Below are 23,652 nucleotides of genomic sequence, written 5' to 3'. Positions count from 1 at the left end.
CCCATTGTTTAGGTATTGAAGTTGGACTTCTCAAGTCCAAGGCCCAAACTACAATAAAAGAGGATGAAAACAAGATTTAAATGAACTTTACATTGTTTCAATTGAATATAAAACTATACACAAGTTTGTTCCAATTAGACACAATAGGTTGACTTGGCATGTTGGCAGGTTGCTGCATCCATTTCCTTGTTCCAATTTATTTCTCTATGTGAACTTCCTTGCTAATATTACTATTATGATCCACGTCAGCCAACACTCACACGCCTAAATTTTTGTGTAGTCCATACCTTGTGTCATATCGTTGTGTCTAATTGAAACAAATTTGTATATAGTTTTATGTTCAATTGAAACAAGATAAAGTTTAAGTGTCTAAATGAAAATTTTGGACAAGTTTAAGGGTCTGAATATGTGTTCAACCAAGAATTTATTTACTTATTTCTCAATATTCAATACTAATCCTTCCTTTCAAGTTTCAAGTCTTCCATTATGGTTTTAGTGCAAAATCATTTTTTTTTATGATTCAATAAAAATTCGTGATGTATATTTGGAGTTTGAAACATTAGATTAATCACAATTCTACATATTTTATTTCTATCAAAGTTTTCATAATTTGGTACATTATATCAATATCTCCTTTGTTGTTCAAGACACTATTTATTTTTGTTCCATTCTTATCAGCACTCAAAATTAAGGTAGTAAAGGATGGTAAATGTTCAAAGCTTGCAAGTGCAAATGGGTTCAAGGCACTATGGTCAATAATCTTGACAGCATCATTCAGCATATTTTTCATGAAACAAATAGAGATGACAAGTTTTTGTCTAAGAATTTAGGCTAAATGAGTTTGATTAATGAGCAATAAATTGATTAAATTCATTTTGGTCAATCACTATAAATTTAAACCATTATCTTGATTCATGCAATTCTGCAAACCATTAGTAATCAATCCATGCAATTCTGCAAACGTAATTTCAAGTGGAAAATTGGTGATTGGTTGAAACCTGCCCCAATCGATATTGCCAAAGTTGGAAAAACTGCGTCCAATAATATTATAGTGTTGTTAAAATAACCAAAAATAGAACAAAACAATTAAAAAATCAAGTAATTATTATACTATTAAGTAATTATGTTATCTCTGCTATGGCACCATTATATAATTTTTCATGTCCAAGAAGCTTGCTTGTACAATGAATAAATTGGAAGCAAACAAACTAGGGATCACATGAGTTGTCCTATTGATGGATAATTGTTGCACCCAAACTATAACTCAATAATATAAGAATGAGGGTGGGGGATATTATATGTACTTTCATGAATTGATCTGTTTCATCAGTAAATTAAAAATTGAAAGGATTTTTTAGTACATGGTAGGTAAAAATTAGTAGATAATCCAAATGTATCTTTGTCGTGTTCTTCAACAATTTTCACTTAATGATTAATATAAGTACTCAGATAGATTCATTCCACTTACTAGTAGATCATTGTGTCCGGAGACGAAGCTAACAAATGAGTTCGATAAAATTTAATAATTTTGATTTTGATTATATATTTATATTTAAAATTCAGTGAACATCTATAAACAATGTACTCAGAACCAATAAGTTTTTTTTTTTTTATATAAAAATTCACGCTTATAAATTTAAAATCATAAGTCCACATCTGATAGTATCAGTTGATGTGGGGGGGGGGGAATATTGTGATGTGAATATGTCTACATTTCGTGGTAGTGGGAAGACAAATTGGAAAATTGACCGAATTTAATAACATCAATTTGTCTGTTTAATTGTCTAATCTCATTCTTGTAGACACAACCCTAAATCAGTGGAAATCATGCATCTTAACACATTAATCAAGGAATTCTCAATTGTCTAAAATATATCATTTTTCATTATATTGTTCACCTGAAACACGTAAAAAATAGTTCGATATATAAAAACATTTTGTGGGGTTCAGAAAAAAGTTACATCGTGTGAAATTTGATATATCAAGTCGTACACTTTGAAAACAAACCATAATGGGTTTGTGCTTCCGAGCTAAAATTCTAACACAAGAAAGGCAAAATATATACCTTACTCGATATAAAGTTTATTTTTGAATAATAATGAAAAAAATTATGCATACACGTCAAATCGGTCAATAATATCGGAAGCTGATAAATCGAACCAAACGGATTTAATTTACTAGTGAAACCTGGCGTCAAAATCTTATTCAGACCTTTAATCATCAAATTAAACCAACTTTACGGATAACGCAGCTTTTACAATGTTGTTTTTAATATGTTAATTCACAATATAACATACCCTTTGATAGTACATGATGGTACATACAAACAATATAGATAATAGGATTTGTCTCTACTACAGATTACTCCAGCTATATACAAGTTGTTTTTTTGTCCCCTACTGGAAATGGGGTTGTCTCTAAACAACGTAATTAGTCTTGTTAATTATACTATAATCAAATTCTTACCTTCGTGGAACCTAGCTAAGAGTCATCAAGGACAAACAGTAATTAGGTCGATTTAATTATTAATTTGTACACGTATTAGCTTAAAGTTAGTGAATATTACTTGAATCCAAAATCTAATCTGGCTTATGTAATAGTATTGTTTATCATCAACTAATAAGTAATTAAGAGCACTCGTGTGTTGGAATATAAAAACATTCAAATTTTTATTCTTAATACTTGAAATGAAGATAAAATTATTTGGAATAATGAATATTGACAATGAAGATTGTAGATGGCTGCATGGTGGTGGTGGCAAGACAACTGTTTTAGTTCGTGTGCAAACTGGCAATTTGTCGTAATTTAATTTATATAATAGGACATCAATCATGTTATGATTTTTAAAGACTCATAATCTATATATGTTCTGCATATCGACAAACAGAACATTACTGATAAGTGATAAGCTAGTGGACAAATTACGATCTACAAAGTATATGTGGCTTTTAATTACAACAATTTGATTCTCTTTTTTAGGGTTAATCATATTAAACACCCATATAATATGATTTTGTTTGGGTATATCCCGTGTATTTTAATTCTACACTCACACCCGTATGAGGTAAATTTGTAATTAAATATATTAAAATATAACCATTAAAAAGAAAATTAAAATTATAAATAAAAAGTTGGGCTCTAATTCATGGTGTCAGAGTGAAGCCTATTTCAATTTTCTATTTACCAAATGCCCCCTTTCAATATCCTAGCTCCGTCTCTTGTCCAAAAATTAACTCTTCTATATTATCTCCACTTTCTTTTAGTTATATTAGGGGTTGTTTGGTTGGTCGAATGACATAAGACTAATTCGATTTCCTTCATTATTCTAGAAAACATAAGGAATATAAGGCGAAAAGTTTTGTGTGGGTTAACATGATAATATCATATAGAAGTTAGAACAACAAATCTGAGGATCGCAAATAGCAAAAATGCCAAAACGAGATAAACATTTATGGTATTGAAAATTGATGGCCATTTGTCTATCTCTATATATGCCTAAATATTGAATGGAGTTCACATATTCTTTGATATTTGGTATGGGGGAATTCGTATCTTTTTATGGCTCAATTGCTCAAGCATTCCATGTGTGTTACGAACCCCATATTTTGTTTTGTATTCCTGTTCATCTTTATCCCAAACCTTCATTGAATTAATAGGATGTGTAAGATCAAACATGAATACGTAGAACATCAAAATGATTTAGCAAATATAATTGAACTTACACAATATGACAAAATCAACAATGGAATAATATAATAAAATACTCCCTCCATTTCAAAAAGAATGACCACTTTCTTTTTTAGTCCGTTTCAAAAAGAATGACTCATTTTTTTTAGTAACTTTTTTATTTTAACTTTCCATATGGCATGTTTAAAACCACAAGATTAAAGTACATTTTGGTATATTTGACATATCTTTAATTTAACCCCATTAGATTCAAAATTTTTCTCTATTTTCTTAAATTTCGTGCCAAGTCAAATTAGGTTATTCTTTTCGAAACGGAGGGAGTATGTAGTAGGATCATATTCATGTTTCATGGAATAATATAACAATATAATTTACATGAATATGATTATCCAGTTAGGATAATATTCATGTTAAAATATTATTCAAATACAGTGATGGATAATATTCAAGTTAAAATTCAAATACAGTGATGGATTTAGGATTTTGGAATCTTGGGTTTTCAATTTTTTAAACGTAAATTTACTATTAATCATATCGTATAAGTGCACAATTTATGAAGCTGTTTAGTACATTGATTAATTTTTTTTTAGTCCGTTTTAAAAATATTAATATTTTCTGATTAACTCTTTAATTTTAATTTTCACTCGAGCGTATTTAAAATCACAAATTTAAGACATTTTGAAATATTCTACTTATCATTAATTTAAGACCATTAGATCAACATACACTCTTTTAAATCTCGTATCAAGTCAAAATCAGAAAAAAAAAAAAAAAAAATTAAAACGGATAAAGTAATGTTACTCCTGAATCTCCAATAAAGCCATGAAGCATCATAGCGTCTATTAAGCTGATCGCCCTTCTTCTTTGTCCCTCAATATATTTCTCAAACAAATTCTGAACATTTCTATCCTATGTGCCGACCATTTCCCTCATTCTGTGTGTACATATAATACATACCAACTATATATTCTTTCACATTCCATATATATATCTCATCACTTGCCACATCACTCATAAAAACACCTTGCCACTAGCCACTTCATTGTTCACCTCTTTCTTCATTACCAATTCCAAAATACCTCTCTTCAAATTAATGCCAACCCATTACTGAAATATAAAAAGAAACTAGTATAGTAGGAGTATTTGTTTTGTGAGAATTCTTTTTTTGAGCTATGAAGAAAGTGAGAGGTTCCAAGGTGCGCAAATGTCTACAATTCTTGAAGCATGGAGCAAAAAAAATACTCAATTTTGGGAAAACGAATTCGGGTTATTTCCGGGTCGGGCAAGAACCGAAGAACAGAGTGAGTGTACCAAAGGGACACTTGGCAGTTTACGTGGGCGAACAGGAAGATGACACGTGTAGAGTTGTGGTGCCTGTGATATATTTTAATCACCCTTTATTTGCTGAATTGTTGAGGGAAGCAGAAATGGTTTATGGGTATAATTATTCGGGTGGGATCCAAATACCATCTAGGATATCCGAATTCGAGAACGTTAAATCAAGAATCGCCGCCACGGGCAGTGGATAATGGGCCCTGTCATAAAGATCGAGACAACTAGCTCCAGGTCAATATATTTTCTTTTGAGATCGGGAGCATCAGTTTGTATAACATCTTTAGTTAAAATATAAAGACGAAATGGTGATCCAAACAAGATCATAAAAAGTATCTTTAGCATTTCAATTACCATCTTTTACTGAACAGTTACGTATATTGTACATGTACGCATATTGTTTTCAAAAGAGCTTCTTCTATGACTATAGTTTAGCAGAAATTATTAAAATTAAGCTAATTTACTGATTAGTACATATTTTTATTTAGTTCTATTGTCACAAGTCACAAGACAACAAATTAAGCAATTAATTTCAGAAACTTGCAAGAAAATTAAATTGTTGACCTGTCCGTAAAAGATTGCATGGAATTAGACTATTAGAGGGACGACAAGATTGCAAACTGAACGAGTTAGTGATAAATCTAGGTTTGCTGGTCCAATAATTATAGAATTTGCAGTAGTTAGCCGCTTTTTCAATAGAAAAAGACATTGTACAACAACACACGTTAGGCTGACTAAAACAGTATTCTATCTTTCTCTTTTCGGTTCGATAAATGCAGAGGCGGACCTACATTGCGTGTAGGGAGTGTACGTGCACCCTCTAGCCTCGAGAAAAATTTTGTATATATAGTTTTTATATCACTATATATATTAGGGTGTTATGTTAAATACATGTTGTGCACTTATAGAAACAATTGATTTGACTAGTGAAATGGTTGGACATGCCACTTGAAAGTTGTTTTTTTTACCTGATTGCTCAGGTTCGAACCCTAATAACAACGTTTTCTTATTTGCTCCTTTTTCCATTTTTCAAATTACACACTATTATTGTGCAAATGTTTATATTTATCTTTTGATTAAAAAAGACTTTGTACTTAATAGTAATTTATTTTACATCTTTTCTTTTTTCTTTTATGTATTGTGGATATTATTGACCTATTTTTTATTTTATTTCAAAATACAAGCTTCTCTCCAACTTCAAAAGGTAGATATTCTCCCTAGTTTATACTGTATAATATTTATTTTCTTTTATCTTTTAATCATTGAGTTATTTTTTATTTAAAAAAAAAAGCAATTTAAAGTTTGAAATAGGCTTTAATCGAACGTTAGCCGTTGCAACCATCTAGCAAACAAATCTCTCGAATTTCATATTTTTCTAAAAATTTCTATTATTGTTCAAAATATGAAAGTGCGTTGAATTTAAGTAGGATGAATAACACACTTTTCTCATATTAAATCTAATTAATGATATTCAATAATATTAAAATTTTGTTTATAAAATACTATAATTAACAAGTTTTCAAAGAATTGTATGTCGAACTTTGACACTATTAATTACTATATTTAAATATAGAGGTGCACCCGTCAAGTTCAAATTCTGGGTTCTCCTTTGGATAAAAGTGCTTTAGGTCCGCAAAATATAGAGGCCCCAAAACTTTTTAATGATGAACTATTAATTTATTTCCCAAAAATTATATTGAAGCTTGTAAAAAAAAAGTTCAAATTTTGTATAAAAGAAAAAAAGAAAATTATCTATAAACATTTTAGAACTTCCAATTAAATAACTTAAATCTTTGTATAATAAATAAAATTTTTATAATAAAATTCAACGTAATGTATTATAAACACATCATTAACATATTATTAACTAGAATTATTCATTAGTTTTATATTACTATGTGCGTTTAACTAAAACTTTTGTGGTATTTAAGAATACTATATTAAAAACAATAAGCATGTAAAAAAAAACAACTGTGAATTATTATTATTTTATGTATATTTACATATACTTATGATTCCTAATTAAATTTTATTTTAGATTATTAATTTTATTGAGACATTCTAAATAGTGAGATGAATAAATAAGATATCACATTAAGTAAAAACACTTCATATAATTAACCAGTTATTTTGTCACTATCATTTGTGTCGAATAATGACTATCAAACAAAATGAAATACCACTCCAGGTTCAGACTATCAATCACAGAATGTACCACTGTAATGAGACTAACTAGGTTGTTTTAAGATGATTAATGATAAGACTTTAAGTTATATTCCATGCAATGACTCTCTTATACCATCATATAGTTTATCATGTATTTTTATTTTAATTAACTTTTCAAACAATACTTGTAGACACATAATATTTTATCCTCTCCTAATGTAAAATATATATATGTTTTGATATTAAATATTTATATTATAATTTAATCCAATATTATTTTGATTCTTATTTTATTTTATTTTTAATAACTTTTAGTTGAAAGATAAATAATTAAATAAATTTAATTTTGAGATATTTTATTTTTAATTTTATTTTATTTTTTTATCCTAATTTTAAAAATTATATAAAAATTCAATATATATATATATATATATAGTATTATTTATTATAAATTTGAATAAATAAATAGTAGTTTTAATACTATTTTGTTATATTTATTTTTGTCTATTTATAAATTGTTATTATGTTTTGATTAATATGAAATTAATTAATTATTATTATATTTATTGTTATTATTATTTTATTTATTTTATTATTATTTTTTTTATCATTTATTATTTTATTTATTGTTTTCAAAAAAAGAAAAAATATATATTTTTTTTAAAATTCAAAAATCCTATCCTAATAAATAACTACTCCCCCATTCCTCCCCCCAAAATTCCTCTACTTAAAAGGATTCTCAACCCCCCTACACACACGGACACAAAAGCAAAACCTTAGAAAAAAAAAAAAAAAGACAACATTTTGTGAACAAAAACCAAGAAAAAGAAAAAGACACAAAAAAAAAAAAAACAAAGAGGAAAGAAAGCAGGAAAAAAAAAAAACAGAAAGGCAAAAGGCAGGAAAAGTAAAAGGAGAAGAAAAATAATGAAACAAAAAAAAGAAGGGAAAAGCAACGTTGTGACAAAGCAAAACAAAGAAGAAGAAAAATTGGGAGAAAAATAGAAAAATTAATATTGAAAATAAGAAATGAGGAAGGAAAAGAAAAGAGTCTGAGGTTGGGTCTCCGCTCGAATTTCCGGTGAAGATATTCTTGTTTCGATACTTGGTTTAATTTGTCGTACGGATTTTTATCTCTTCTTGTACAATTTATTTTATAGATTTCATTGTACATCGAAACATGAATAAAGTTATTTTCATGATTTTTTTTATTATTATTTAGTATGCTTAGTTTATTATTTTATATATTTCATGATCTATGCTTTTGTTTTTAATTCATTTGTTGTATTTCAAATAATGTCAATTAGATTGATTTTAAACTTTAAATAAAATAATTTTTAAGGTTATTAGGGTTTAAAAGACTAAGGTTATGTTCAGTATATACCCTGCATGCATGCAAAACAAAAGTAATTAATTTTTTATTATTATTATTATTTAAAAAAAAAAATATATACACAATACACTTCACATATACACACGCAGCACACTACATCATATCAATCATTCATGACAAAACACACGCACACATGTAGAATGCAAAGTGGGAATAAGAAAACTTGGAAAAAGAAAAGGAAGGACTTCAAGCTTCAAAAAAATGTTTTAATAATAAATTTAGGGAATTATAATAAAATTGGCATAGTATGGATAGTTTTACATTTTATTTTATTAGTTTATTGTTTATTTTATTTTATTTTATGTCATTAATAAATTTGAGAATTATTTTTGTTAAATTAATCAATTAATCATTATAAATGAATTTTGCTCAAATTTATTATTAAAGTTAGATAATGTTTTTGATAAGATCAAATTGTCACGATTTTACAAGAAATAAATTAAAGCCTATAAACGCTCAACAAATTTCTTAAACACGTTAAAAAAAAATCATTTCAATTAAGAATGTGGCGTACACATCTTTCTGTGACATTTAAAATTTAAGGATGCAATAATGCACCTTGGCAAATATTTTCTCAAATTAATTTTCATTAATTTAATATAATATATATACAAATTTTAGATATTAAAAATGAGCGATTTTAGGCCTTAACATAATTTATTAAAATAATTTAAGTCAAGATAAGTCAATAAAAGCGATCGTGCTAAAACCACGGGACTCGAGGGGTGCCTCACACCTTTCCCTCGATCAACAAAATTCTTTACCCAGTCTTCTATTTTCGTAGACCTATAAAGAGTCATTTTCTCTTGATTAGAGATACACTAAGGTGACTTGGAACACCATAACTCAATTCCAAGTGGCGACTCTGTAAATAGGATAATCTCTATTCAATATCGTCACTTTAATTGGAAAAACCCCTCGACTCGACTCGGCCTTCGAGCGAAAAAGGATGTGACAATACTAGTATTAAATATAGCCTGCAATTATATCTAGTTAGGCCACTTGATTGGGCAATTTGTTCTCACTTTGTCTCGATCAATATAATGTGTTGCTTAAGGATAGTTAGGCGACTTGATTGGGCAATTTGTTCTCACTTTGTCTCAATCAATATAATGTGTTGCTTAAGGAGAGAAAAACATAGAGGCGGATCTAGAAGGCGGGTTTTTCAAAATTCAGTAACTTTCGTGCGAATCTAGTATTTATATAGAGAAATCTAATAAATATATAAGAATAATAAGGTAGGAACACATAAATCAAGTGTGTTGACGGTCTAATGGAGTAGTGGGACATGTAAAAATTCCATTAACCTCTTGATTGTGGATTCAAATCTTTTCGGTTACAATTTGATTTTTATTTTTATCACAAAGTTAATGTTTGCACAACAGGCATTTTATATTCGATAAAATTTACAATGTTGTTTATTATAGTAAATTAAGCTAGAATTCCTCGTGTGTCATAATATACAAATATTAAAATGCTATTACTCAATTTGAATGATAGAGCCACATATATTTAAGGGATGTCAATCGACATTTAAGAACAGGCCCAAATATTGAGTGAAGTTGTCAAGTGACATTGTTTCATCAAAATTTACTAAGCATATATATTAAGATTAATTTACTGTTTATAAAGAGAACATACAAAATTAAAAGACACCACTTGACTAACGGGTTCACTTGATATGCTGGTCCAACGCTCAAATATCTCAACCTATTCTTTTTGTTGTAAATCTTACAAATTTTTCTTTAAATTGAGGTTACCGTTCACTTGTATTGGATCAACATCTCTTCCAGCTTAAAAATAAACTATACCATTGGGTCATGGATATACAACATATCAAAATGTGATGATTAATTTTTTGTTCTTCCTTGTAAATATTGACACAGCTCGATAAAAGTTCTGCGTACGTCATTGTTGACAATTGACATTCCTTCATCGGACTATATATATATATTGACACCCCTTTGTTTCTTCATAAAATTTACTTCATTTTAGTCATTAGTGAAAATGTTGGCTCTGCCACTGTAGCCGGAACCAAAATGGAATTTCCATATGACTGCATGGTGTTGACAAGACAAGTTGGCGTATCCTATGCAATATTCGAATTAACTGTCTATTTTAGCTCGTGTGCAAACTGGCAGCTTGTCTTAATGAAGTTGCTTAATAGGACATCAATAAATTAAAAAATTAAGATTAAGATTCATAATCCAACTCAAATGCTTAATCAGATTACTAATCACAACTTAGTGAACAAACACGACCACCATGCAACTTCCTAATTACATCTTTGTAACCACAGAAAAAAGAATCTTATTTTCTCCCAATCTGCGATGTTGTTATACCCTAATAAGAAATGTTCATTTTTTATGAATTATAAGCGACATGAATCCGAAATATGAATTAGGCGGAACAATAAGTCCCGAATGAAAAAAAAGAAATTTTATGCCAGACAAGAAAAAAACTAAATTCCTCAAATCAATAGAAAAGCATAATATGTGTTAAATAAAGGGTAACTTACATACAGCTTAATCATACGTAACTTACATACAGCTTAATCACACTCCCTCAGTTTCAAAATATTTGACGTTTTTTTAAAAAATATTTGTTTCAATTTAGTTGTTCCTTATAAAATCAAGAAAATATTATTATGTTCTTCCAATATTATTCTTATTGATTAACAAAGTGTATACAATCTAATTTATATTTCAAAGCATAATTAATTAAACAAATTTAATAAAATAAACTCCTAATAAATTTTGTTTTAAGGAGGTGTCTAAGTCAATAAAAGACCAACTATTTTAAACTTTATTTACTGTATTAAATCTTTTTGAATTATTTTTGTAGTTTTGTTTCCACGTGGTGACCAACTGTAAGTCGACCCATTTGTGATAAATCTTGTATGCGAGATTTAAATCTTTTGTCAATATTACCAACTCAATATTCTCGTACAGTAATGCAGATTCTTTTTTTCCCCTAATAAATCATTTTGTAGGACATTTTTAATTGATTAAAATTCTATGGGTAGTCTAATTTTCGTCATAAGATTAATGGCATCTGAAAGCAGAAAATATAGATGTCTTTATATTTATTTGTGTCTTACAAAATGTTGGGATAATAATTCAAAGTTAGAGTTAGAGTGGGAAACCAAATTTGTTTACGATTGATATTTATTTAATAAGTTAGGATTTGTTTCTCCTAATTCAAATCGGAATAAGTTTTGTAGTCCTAGCTAGGGTTTCTCTGTCACATATTTTTTTATAATCAGAATTAAGAGCTTTTGAGTTATTGAATAAAACCTTTTACATCTTCTCTATTGTTTTGATTAATTTCTTCCTTGAAATGGCGATTTTTGCCAGACCTGAGAATGCTTTAAAGCATGCTGAAGATTTGATTAATGGTGATGGACAAAAGCAAGAAGCTTTGCAAAAACTTTATGATCTTATTATTTCAAGGAGTTATAGACCATGGGGAAAAACTCTGGGAAGGATAATGTTAAAGTATGTAGAACTATGTGTTGATACGAGAAATTGGAGGTTTGCCAGGGATGTCTTAATTCAATATCGTACAGTTTGTCAACGAGTGAACATCAACTCCTTAGAGGAGGTAATAAAGCACTTCATGCATTTAGCTAATGCGCGAGCTGAACTGGCTGGCAATCAGGCACAGGCTCTGGTAGACTTGGAAGCTGATATATATGATCGCAAGCTTGTCAATCCCTGGTTTAAGTTCTTGTGGGAGACATATAAAACTGTTCTGGAGATTTCGCGCTACAGCTCCAGATTGGAGTCTCTGTATGCAATGACAGCACACCGAGCCTTTCAGTTTTGTAAGCAGTACAAACTTACAACAGAGTTTAGTCGTCTTTGTGAAATCATCCGGAGCCATTTGGTGAATCTTAACATGTATAGAGATCAGAGGGACCGGCCTGATCTGTCTGCGCCAGAGAGCCTGCACTTGTATCTAGACACTAGATTTGAACAGCTGAAAGTTGCTACTGAATTGAGTCTTTGGCAGGAAGCTTTTCGTTCCATTGAAGACATATACGGTTTAATGTGCATGGTTAAGAAAACTTCCAAGGCATCATTCATGTTGGGTCATGGGCCTTTGTCCCTTCCTATGTGGATAAAATGAAGCTCAATTTGGACCAACCCACTTTTGCCCATAGGCACATTACTATGGGGCATATATATTGATCTTTTTTGTCTTATTCACCATCACAAAAAGAGAGTTTTCAGCAGCCAAAGAGAGAAAAACAAAGTTGATTTTCGCACCTAAATTTCAGCCACAGCTGTCAACTTCAAATTGCGATTCCCGCTTCGTTTCTTGTCCGATTGAGCTGATTTTTGGACTGCTTGTTCCTCTCATCTCAATATTTGATTAGGAACTTACGGAGCTTGATTTGGTGGCCTGTAGATCCTGTTATTCATTCCCAAACAGTAGCTGCATTTTTTGTGTTTTCACTCATTTATTTCTTTAGCGTTTGGTGTTGTAGATTATGTATTGTTTCTTGTTGTTTGGCACTTGTTTGGTGTCCATTTTGGAGGACAATATTGTAACTCTTTGATGATTATAGTGGAGGTTTTGGTCCCGTGGTTTTTTACTCTTCACACTGAAGGATTTTCCACGTAAATCTTGTGTCTTGTGTAATTGCCTTTATTCTTGTCTTGTTTCATTTGGTTGAGTTGTTTGCTGTATATTACTCTATTTTGCTTGGATTTATTTGTCTCCTCTTGGTTCAAGTGGAAAGGAAAATTTTAGTCTTGGGTATTTTCCGTTGTTACCCTGTCGGACTCTTTGATTGTGTGCCCGTTTTTCCTAACAAGTGGTATCAGAGCGTTGGTTGTTGTCGATTTAAATGATGGAGGCAAATATGAGTAAGATGGTGTGTTTGAATGGTAGTAACTATCATACTTGGAAAGGCAAGTTGAAAGATCTTCTATTTGTCAAGAAAATGCATCTACCTGTGTTTGCATCTACTAAACCTGAATCCATGACAAATGAGGATTGAAAATTTGAGCACTTACAGGTTTATGGCTATATCAGACAATGGGTTGAAGATAATGTTAAAAATCATATTGTGAATGAGACACATGCTAGAAGTTTGTGGTACAAGCTCGAGACATTTTATGCTTCGAAGACTGGCAATAACAAGTTGTTCCTGCTTAAGCAATTGATGAATATCAGGTATAAAGAGGGCAATCCTATTTCTGATCATATAAATTATTTTCAGGGTGTCCTTGACCAGCTGTCCGGAATGGGTGTAAAGTTCGATAAAGAAATTCAAGGACTTTGGCTTCTTAATACTCTGCCTGACTCTTGAAAAAAAATTTGAGTTTCTTTGACTAATTCTGCTCTTGGTGGTATTGTAACTATAGAATATGTTAAGAGTGGTGTCTTAAATGAAGAGATAAGAAGAAGATTTCAGGCCTCATCTTCTTCATCTTCACACTCTGATATTTTGTTTATTGAAGAGAGGGGAGAAACAAGTACAGAGATTCAAATGATAGAGATAAAAGTAGAAGCAAGTCAAGGTCCAAATTCAAGAATGTTACATGTGACTATTGCAACAAAAAGGGGCATATCATGAAATATTGTTACAAGCATAAGAGAGATATAAGACGACAAAAGAAAGAAGGCGATAATGAAAATTGCATTGTTGTTGTTGCTAATGATGATCTTCTTGTTGCTTGTGGGGAGAGTGTCATTAATCTTGTTTGCGATGAGTCTAGCTGGTTTGTGGATTCTGGTGCTATTTCTCATGTTACGCCAAAGAAGAAATTATTTTCTTCTTATACTTCAGGTAATTTTTGGATGTTGAAAATGGGCAATAATAATGAAGTTAAAGTACTTTTCATTGGCACGATTTGTTTGGAAAGTAACAATGGATCCAAACTAGTTCTTAATAATGTCAAGCATGCTCCAGATGTCCGCCTAAATTTGATTTCTGTAGGAAGTCTTGATGATGAGGGTTATGTTAATACCCTTGGTGCTAGCCAGTGGAAGCTTACTAGAGGTTCGATGATTGTGGCTCGAGGTGACAAGTTGTCTAACTTATACGTATTTTAGGGCTCTACTTCTAGAGGCTTGATAAACTTGGTGGAGAATGATACTTCATCAGAGTTGTGGTATAGAAGGTTGAGTCATAAGAGTGAGAAGGGGATTGATAGTTTGGCTAAGAAAAATTTACTTTCTGGAGTAAAACAAGCAAAGTTGAAGAAGTGTGTTCATTGCTTAGCCAGTAAATAGAAAAGATTTTCTTTTCAGAGTCATCCGCCTTCAAGAAAGCTCGATTTGCTGGAGTTGGTGCATTCTGATTTGTGCGGTTCTTTTAAAGTAAGGTCTCATGGTGGTGTACTTTACTTTGTGACTTTTATTGATGATCATTCTCACAAACTTTGAGTATTTTTTTTTAAGTCCAAGGATCAAGTACTTGATGTGTTCAAGAATTTTCAGGCCTTTGGTTGAAAGACAGACAGGAAAGAAATTGAAATGCATCCGTTCAGATAATGATGGTGAGTATATTGGTCCTTTTGATAGATATTGTACAGAGCATGGTATTCGACATCGAAAAACTTCTCCAAAGATTCCTCAATTGAATGACTTAGCAGAGAGGATGAACAGAACACTAGGTGAGAAGGTTAGATGTATGTTTTCAGATGTTAAGCTGTCAGATTCCTTTTGGGCAGAAGCACTTAATACGGTTGTTTATGTTATCAATTTATCTCCTACTATTGCTTTGAATGGTGATGTCCCTAACAGAGTTTGATCTGGTAAGAATGTTTCTTATGATCATCTTAGAGTCTTTGGGTGTAAATCTTCTGTTCATGTTCCTAAGGATGAAAGGTCAAAGTTGGATGTTAAAACTAGACAATGTATCTTCATTGGTTATGATCAAGATGAATTTGGCTATCGTTTTTATGATCCAGTTGAGAAGAAACTTGTTAAAAGCCGCGATGTTGTATTCTTTGAAGACCAAATAATTAAAGATTTTGATAAATCTGAGAAGGTTGATTCTCAGAGTAGTGAGAGCCTAGTTGATGTTGATCTAGTTTCTTTGACTACTGCTCCTGAAGAAAATCTCCATGATGATGAAAATCAAGTTGATAATGAAGATGATGATCATGTTCAGAATGACCAGCAAGAAGTTGTTGATGCTCTAGTGCAAGTTGATATGGTTGATCAGCAACCAGTTGTTGATGCTCCAGAGAGTTCTCTCAGATGATCTACAAGAGAGAGAATACCTTCATCTTGTTATTCTCCTAGTGAGTATGTACTCTTGACTGACGAGGGAGAACCTGAGAGTCTTGATGAGGCCATGAAAAGTGAAGAAAAAGAAAAATGGTTTGATGCTATGAAAGATGAAATTAAATCTTGCAAGATAATCATACCCTTGATTTGGTTAAGCTGCCTAAAGACAGAAAATCTTTGAAAAATAGGTGGGTTTTTTGGGTGAAGCATGAAAATAGTAATCCAATTCCACGAAACAAAGCTAGATTGGTTATGAAGGGATTTAACCAGAAAAGGGAAGTTGATTTTGATGAGATATTTTCTCCGGTTGTAAAGATGTCATCCATTTGTGTGGTTCTAGGCTTAGCTGCAAGTCAAGATTTAGAGGTTGAGCAAATGGATGTTAAAAATGCTTTTCTCCATGGTGACTTAGATGAAGAAATTTATATGGAGCAACCCGAAGATTTTGAAATCAAGTGAAAATAGAATTATGTTTGCAAATTGAAGAAGAGCTTGTATGGTTTGAAACAAGCTCCTAGGCAGTGGTACAGGAAGTTTGGTTCCTTTATGAGTCAGCAGGGCTTCAAGAAGACTACTTAAGACCATTGTATTTTTGTGCAAAAATTCTCTGATGGTGACTTTGTTATTGTGTTGCTTTATGTATATGACATTCTTGTTGTTGGTCATAATGCTTGCAGGATTTAAAAGTTGAAGCAAGAGTTGAGTAAGTCTTTTTCTATGAAAGACTTAGGACAAACAAAATAGATTCTTGGCATGCAGATTGTCCGTGACAGAAAGGGCAAGAAGTTGTGGTTATCATAAGAGAAGTACATTCAGAAAGTACTTCGAAGGTTTAACATGGACAAGGCTAAGGTTGTTAGTACACCTTTAGCTACGCACTTCAAGTTGAGCACGAAGCAGTGTCCTTCCAGTGATGATGAGAAGGAAGATATGAAGAAAGTTTCTTATGCTTCAGCTGTTGGTAGTTTGATGTATCCAATGGTTCGCACAAGATCAGATATTTCTCATGCTATTGGTGTTGTGAGTCGTTTTCTTTCTAATCCTGGAATTAAGAGAGCATTGGAATGCTGTGAACTGGTTATGAGATATCTTTTTGGCACTTCTAGTCTGAATTTGTGTTTTGGTACAGGGAAGCTTAGTCTTTGTGGTTATACTGATTCAGATATGGCCGGTGATGTTGATACTCGCAAGTCTACTTCAGGGTATTTGGTTACTTTTGCAGGGGGAGCTGTGTCTTGGCAATCTAGGTTGTAAAAATGTGTTGCTCTATCTACTACAGAAGCTGAGCTTACTGCTGCCGTTGAAGCTTGTAAATAATTGCTTTGGATAAAGAGATTCTTGGGGGAACTTGGTTGTGCTTAAGAGAGGTATGTGCTTTATTGCGACAGTCAAAGTGCCATACATCTTGGCAAGAATTCTACATTTCATGGTCGGTCTAAACACATTGATGTGAGATACCATTGGATTCGGGATGTGTTGGATTCTAAGTTGCTTGAACTTGAGAAGATTCATACGGATGATAATGGTTCCGACATGATGACTAAAGCTTTGCCAAGAGGGAAGTTTGAAGCTTGTTGCATGATCGTTGAGATGGAGGCCTTCTCCACATAGTCGGGGGGGGGGGGGGGGGGGGGGGAATTGTTGGGTCCACTTTTGCCCATAGGCCCATTACTATGGGAAATATATATTGATATTTTTAGGTCTTATTTACCATCACAAAAAGAGATTTTTTAGCAGCCAAAGAGTGAAAAATAAAGCTGATTTTCGCATCTAAATTTAAGCCACAGCTGTCAACTTCAAATTGAGATTTTTGCTTCATTTCTTGTCCGATTGAGCTGATTTTTGGACTGCTTGTTCCTCTCATCTCAATATTTGATTAGGAACTGACGGGGCTTGATTTTGTGGCCTGTACCTCCTGTTCTTTATTCCCGAATAGTAGCTGCATTTTTTATGCTTTCACTCCTTTATTTCTCTAGTGTTTGGTGTTGTGGATTATGTATTATTTCTTGTTGTTTGGAACTTGTTTGGTTTCCATTTTGGAGGACAATATTATAAATCTTTGGTGATTATAGTAGAGGTTTTGGTCCCGTGATTTTTTACTCTTCACACTGAAGGATTTATCACGTAAATCTTGTGTCTCGTGTGATTTCCTTTATTCTTGTCTTGTTTCATTTGGTTAAGTTGTTTGTTGTATATTACTTTATTTTTATTGGGTTTATTTGTCTCCTCTTGGTTCAAGTTGAAGGGAAAGTTTAGTCTTGGGTATTTTCCACTGCTACCCTATCGGGCTCTTTGATTGTGTGCCCGTCTTTCCTAACAATTCATCGGTGTTTACTATGTCAAGCTTGCTGAGATATTCTGTATGTCATCAAATCATCTTTATCATGCTTATGCATGGCTCAAACTTTTCTCTTTTCTGAAGGGTTTTAACAAAAATTTAAGCCAGAAGGATTTGCAGTTAATAGCATCGTCCATTGCCCTAGCTGCACTTTCAATGCCTCCATATGATCAGTCACATGATGCATCTCATCTTGATCTTAAAAATTATAAGGAGAGGAGTTTCAGGTTGGTCAATCTAATTGGTTTTTAAGTTGAACCCAAAGCCAAAAACAAAGTAGTGCTTTCGCGGTTATCACTTCTCTCATAGTTCGTGTCCAAAGGTGTGATGTCCTGTGTCACCCAAGAAGTAAAAGATCCTTATCATCTGTTAGACAATGACACTCTTCATTTGGATTTGGCACTAAAGGTCCAACCCATATTGAATAAAATATCAAAACTTCGCAATAAACTGTCTTCAGATTCCACGGTTCCTGAAGTACAACTGTCTCAGTGTATTCCTGCCTTAGAAAAACTTGCTACTTTAAGGTTGCTCAAGTAGGTTTCTCAGGTGTATCAAACAATACAGATTGATAACATATCTAAGATGATCCCGTTCTTTGACTTCACTATGATTGAGAAGATATCAGCTGACGTTGTTAGATGTAATTTTCTAGCCATCAAGGTTGATCACATAAAGGGTGTTGTTTTCTTTGGCAAACAACGTATTGAGGCTAAAGAACTCCGGGAACATATTTCTCTTTTTGCTGAATCCCTTAGCAAGGCAAGGACAATGATATCTTTGCTGGAGCTTTAGTTTTTGTTACTGTATTTCTTTGTTAGAATCCAAAACTTGTCAAATGATTGTAGTGTTTCAGATAAAGTTAATGGCAAAAATCACACCTTAACCATTATCTTTTCGCGAATTTCATATCTTAACTATTTATTATTTTCACTTATCTAGTTAATTATCATTATTTTTGTATTAGAATGTTTGATATTAAAATACATCTCGATGCTCTTAATCTATATTTGTCTATTGTTGAGTGGAACAAAGAACAATATTTGGCTAACTACTCCGCGTCGAAATATATTTTAGCACAAAAAAGGTGAAAACTTAAAAGAAGAGCCTTGGAGTGATGAATTAGTGATTAAGAAGCATCTGAGTTAGTGATTAAGAAGCAGTAGAGTATGAAGATGATAAAGATGAAGAAGTAGAAGATTAGAGTGAAATGAGAGAAGAAGAAAACTGCCAATCTGTATTTTCATTCATCTGAGTAGTACATGTAGCCTATGTATATATAGAGTAGTATTCTTCTAGAAGATAACTAACTACCTTCCTAACTAACTTTTGTAACTAACTGATACTTAGCTTTTTTGTTACATTTGTATTAACCTATCTCCTTAACACTCCCCCTTAAACTTGGTACTGCAAATATGTTAGCAAGTTCAAGTTTGGAGATTAAGTATTCATGTTGGACTCTGTTTAGACTTTTGGTTAGAGCATCTACCAGATTTTTTGAACAGTGGGCTCCTTTCAACTCGTGCATTTATTTTTAACGCATGAGCTCCACTCTTAACCTGTGCTCACTTTCAATGCACAAGGCTCTTCTTTTAATCTTATCAACCCGCGCTTTTATTTTTAATGCATAGGGCTCCAATTTTTAACCCATATCAAATTTTGATAATGGCAAGCAGCAGTGATATATGAAGATCGTTGATATATGAAGACCGTATGAAGAAGAAGGATCAAGAATATTTTTCCAGAAAATCAAGCCAAAAAGGGGAGATTTGTTTGAATTTTTTCTCCGATTTTCTTACCAAATTTTAAGTTTTACTTTTTTCTTGTAAGGAAATAAAAGTAACCATAAATAATTTTACTTTTCCTGAAAAGAAAATATAAAACTTTTTCATATTTGACAAGTCTCTTTCTTGGAGGAAAGGTTTTGGGCATCTATAAATAGAAGACCCCTCTTCTCATACAATAACATAATAGCATCCACAATGTAGTCTTTAAAGTGTCTTTGTTTAGGGGAAGATTTTCTCTCTAATAGTTTTATGTTTTCTTTTATGTTAGTTTTTTATATGTAGGTCAATTGGCCAAACTATATAATAATCATGTTTTTAGCATGTTTTTCTTTTTGTCTGATTTATCGTCTCAATAGTTTGCAACTAATAGCTTCTGTATGACACCCTCTTGATTTCAAACCCAACAAGTGGTACATCAAACAAATTGAAGAGGTGATGGCTCCAAAGCAGCCGAATATAGGGCTATCAGTTAGGCTAAACAAAGGTACATTTTTTTATCATGGTATCAAAGCCAGGTTCATTCCCGTTTTGGGCTCCCGGTCCACGCGCTAGTGCCAGTTAGGCCTGGGCATAAGGGGGGTGTTAGAGTGGGTAAAAGTCCTACATTAGTTGGGGAATGGACTAGTGGTTAGCTTATATAGACTTGGGTAATCCTCACTTCTTGAGCTAGCTTTTGAGGTAGAGTTAGGCCTAAGATCCATTTCTTGACATGGTATCAGAGCCAGGTTCATCCCCGTTTTGGGCTCACGTTCCACGCTTTAGTTCCAGTTTGGCCTAGACATGGGGGGGGGGGGGGTTAGAGTGGGTAAAAAGTCCCACATTGGTTGGGGAATGGACTGGTGGTTTGCTTATATGGACTTGAGTAATCCTCACCTCTCGGGCTAGCTTTTAAGGTTAAGTTAGGCTCAAGATTCATTCTTGACAGGTTGATCATGTGTTAGAAATGTATTTAGGCTTTATTAAGCCTTGTTGAATCTTTTCCCTGATAAAGTGACAATTTATTTCTAAGTGTTTAGTCCTCTCATAATAGGCTTTATTAAGCCTTGTTGAATCTTTTCCCTGATAAAGTGACAATTTATTTCTAAGTGTTTAGTCCTCTCATAATACACATGATTTGCTGACATCTGAATTACAGTTTTACTGTCACTAAAGACTGTAACTGGTAACTGAATCTGAACTCCAAGATCTGATAGGCCAATAATCCAAGTAAGTTCAGCCACTGTGGAAGCTAGACTCCTGTACTCAGATTCAGCTGAGCTTCTAGACACAATAGCCTGCTTCTTTGACTTCCATGAGATGAGTGAATCACCGAGCTTGATAGTGTACCCTGTGATAGATTTCCTAGAGAACGCACAAGCAGCCCAATCAGCATCATAATAGGCTGTGAGTACATCCTATTTGTTGCTAGACAATAGTAGACCTTGTCCTGGTTTGCCCTTCATATACTTAGCAATTCTAAGAGTTGCATTCATATGAGACTGTTTTGGTTTTTGTAGGAATTGGCTTAGTGTTTGTACACTATATGCTATATCTGATCTAATTACTATTAGATACAGCAGCTTGCCTACAAGTCTTTGATAGGCACCTTGGTCAGCAAGCACATCACAATCTTGATCAGTTTTCTTGATATGCTGATCATACTAACTAGTGGTTAACTTTGTAGTAGTGTCCATAGGTGTAGGAGCTGGTTTGGCAGCACTAAGTCCAGTTTCAGGTATGAGTTCAAGAGCATACTTTCACTGATGCATGACAATACCTTGTTGAGATCTGGCAAACTCAATACCTAAGAAGTATCTTAATTAGTTAGTGGTCATGTAACTCGAAGGTTATGAGTTCAAACCTCGGAAACAACCTCATCTTGAAGGGTTCAAACCTTGAAAACAGCCTCATCTAGAAATGCAAAGTATGATTGCATACAATAGATCTTTTAAGTCCGCACATAGCGGGAGCTAATTTAGTGCAGCGTGACAACTTAAATATGAAATTCACGACAAGTTATAGTAGAACTTTTAACTATTAACTCTTCATTCATAAAGTCGTAGTGGTTGATCATCAGGCCCACTTTGAATAGCAGACTTACAAAGTTACTTCCTTAATTCAACTTCACTTTGAAATCTTCCATGTTATTGGTTAGCCTAGGAAATTACCAAAGAAAGGATATTTATTCTCAAAGAACAATTCTGAAATGGAAAAAATTGAATTATCAATAACATATTGACTTTATCTTGGGATTCGACCTTATTGAAATTGTTGTGACTCATCTTCATCAATCACCCTTGAACATTTAATCTAAAACCTTGATGTAATAGTCTTCCGATAGGTAAAATTCAAGTAATGTGAGTGAATACGTGCAAAAGCTTTTGTTTCTTCCTTTCCTTTTCTGCTGGCAGGTAGTAGGATATATATAAGTTTGATCATGTTATTTGTTAGGATCTAACACTTAACATCATGCTAAAAGCTTTAGCTAATCACAGAACGCAGGTTTATTCAAGTCAAACAAGCATCATGTTCGAACGTAATCCGTTTGGCCCATCCCCACTCATCATATGGATCTTGTCCAAGCAAGATGGTAGTGTTGTGTGTTGCCTTACAACACCTTCCCTTCCCCCCTTCCCCCTCTTCCCCAACACTTGCCACACACAACATCATGTATCTTTTTTTGTTTAATATATTTTTATTTTTCGTTTCATCCAACTATCAATGACATTCTCATTTACCTTCCACACAATTATATCTTTACTTGAAATTTGAAGATAAAATTGTGTCATTGAAGTGATTGTCAGATAACTGAAGCTGCCGAATTTCATGCAGAAGCTGCAGAGCCCAACTGTCTATATTAATGTTGCTCGTGTGCTAGTCTGCCAGTTTGTCGTGATGAATTGCTTCTTCACTGAACGTACATCAAACAATGTGCTTTCTGTAAGATTAATTAATTGTGGTCCTTCAAGGTTTTGGAAAATTAAATTGAAACCAGACCAGCATAACTAATGTGATTACGAATCACAATTTAGTGAACTAATTACACGACATAAATGTAAATTTTTATGTGCAAAATCATATGCGCTGTCGAGTTCGACATACTGGATGTGGATATTTGGTCTCAGTTCTAGGTATGATTTTAGACAATTTCACCTCAAAAAACTAATTTTTGAGCGGAGTGAGCTTCAACATCTATTTCTTTTTAAAAATTGGTCGAAAATATTTTTTTATTGTATGGAAAATCGCTTACATTTACCACCTTTCTGGTTATGGGATCCCAATTGCTATTAATATTAATTTTCTTGTTGAAAATGTGTCTCATTCCATCCTGGTGCAACCCTATCAAAACTGAAAAATGTTCTGAGTCTCCTCGCTACCTACTTGAACTTTGGCTCCATCATACATATCTTTGTTAGTTTTGGTGTATGCGACAGGTACACCACTAGCCTCCAAACATCTCCATCGAATTTGCTTAGAATTTTGTTGTAAGCCTTTTCGAAATCAATGAATTATCATATGTTAGTTATTCCTCTCCCTACGTTATGAATGACTTCTTTAATTGAACATCCCGACATAAAACTTTATTTTATAAGTTATGAATATTTTTAACTCATTGTGGTTAAGTTGTACTACTAATATTTTAACCACTGTACTGTACTATCTTCACAACAAACGGTTAGGCAAGAATGGTGACACAACATTCACTTCTACAGTACAATAAT

At 32.5% G+C, this 23,652-nt stretch overlaps 1 protein-coding gene and 1 pseudogene across 1 annotated transcript; both read left to right on the top strand.

Annotated features, from left to right (window-relative positions):
• The first annotated feature begins 4,859 nt into the window (after positions 1-4,859).
• LOC124897194 (auxin-responsive protein SAUR36-like) lies at positions 4,860-5,216 on the top strand. Its single transcript, XM_047409841.1, has one exon. The coding sequence runs from the start codon at positions 4,860-4,862 to the stop codon at positions 5,214-5,216; it is 357 nt and encodes a 118-aa protein (XP_047265797.1).
• A 6,701-nt stretch (positions 5,217-11,917) lies between these two features.
• Positions 11,918-18,959, top strand: LOC107861146 (annotated as a pseudogene).
• The last annotated feature ends 4,693 nt before the right edge of the window (positions 18,960-23,652 follow it).

The sequence above is a fragment of the Capsicum annuum genome, chromosome 1 (genome assembly GCF_002878395.1).
Source record: "Capsicum annuum cultivar UCD-10X-F1 chromosome 1, UCD10Xv1.1, whole genome shotgun sequence".
Lineage (NCBI taxonomy): Eukaryota > Viridiplantae > Streptophyta > Magnoliopsida > Solanales > Solanaceae > Capsicum > Capsicum annuum.
This window is presented reverse-complemented; position numbering and strand designations above follow the sequence as displayed.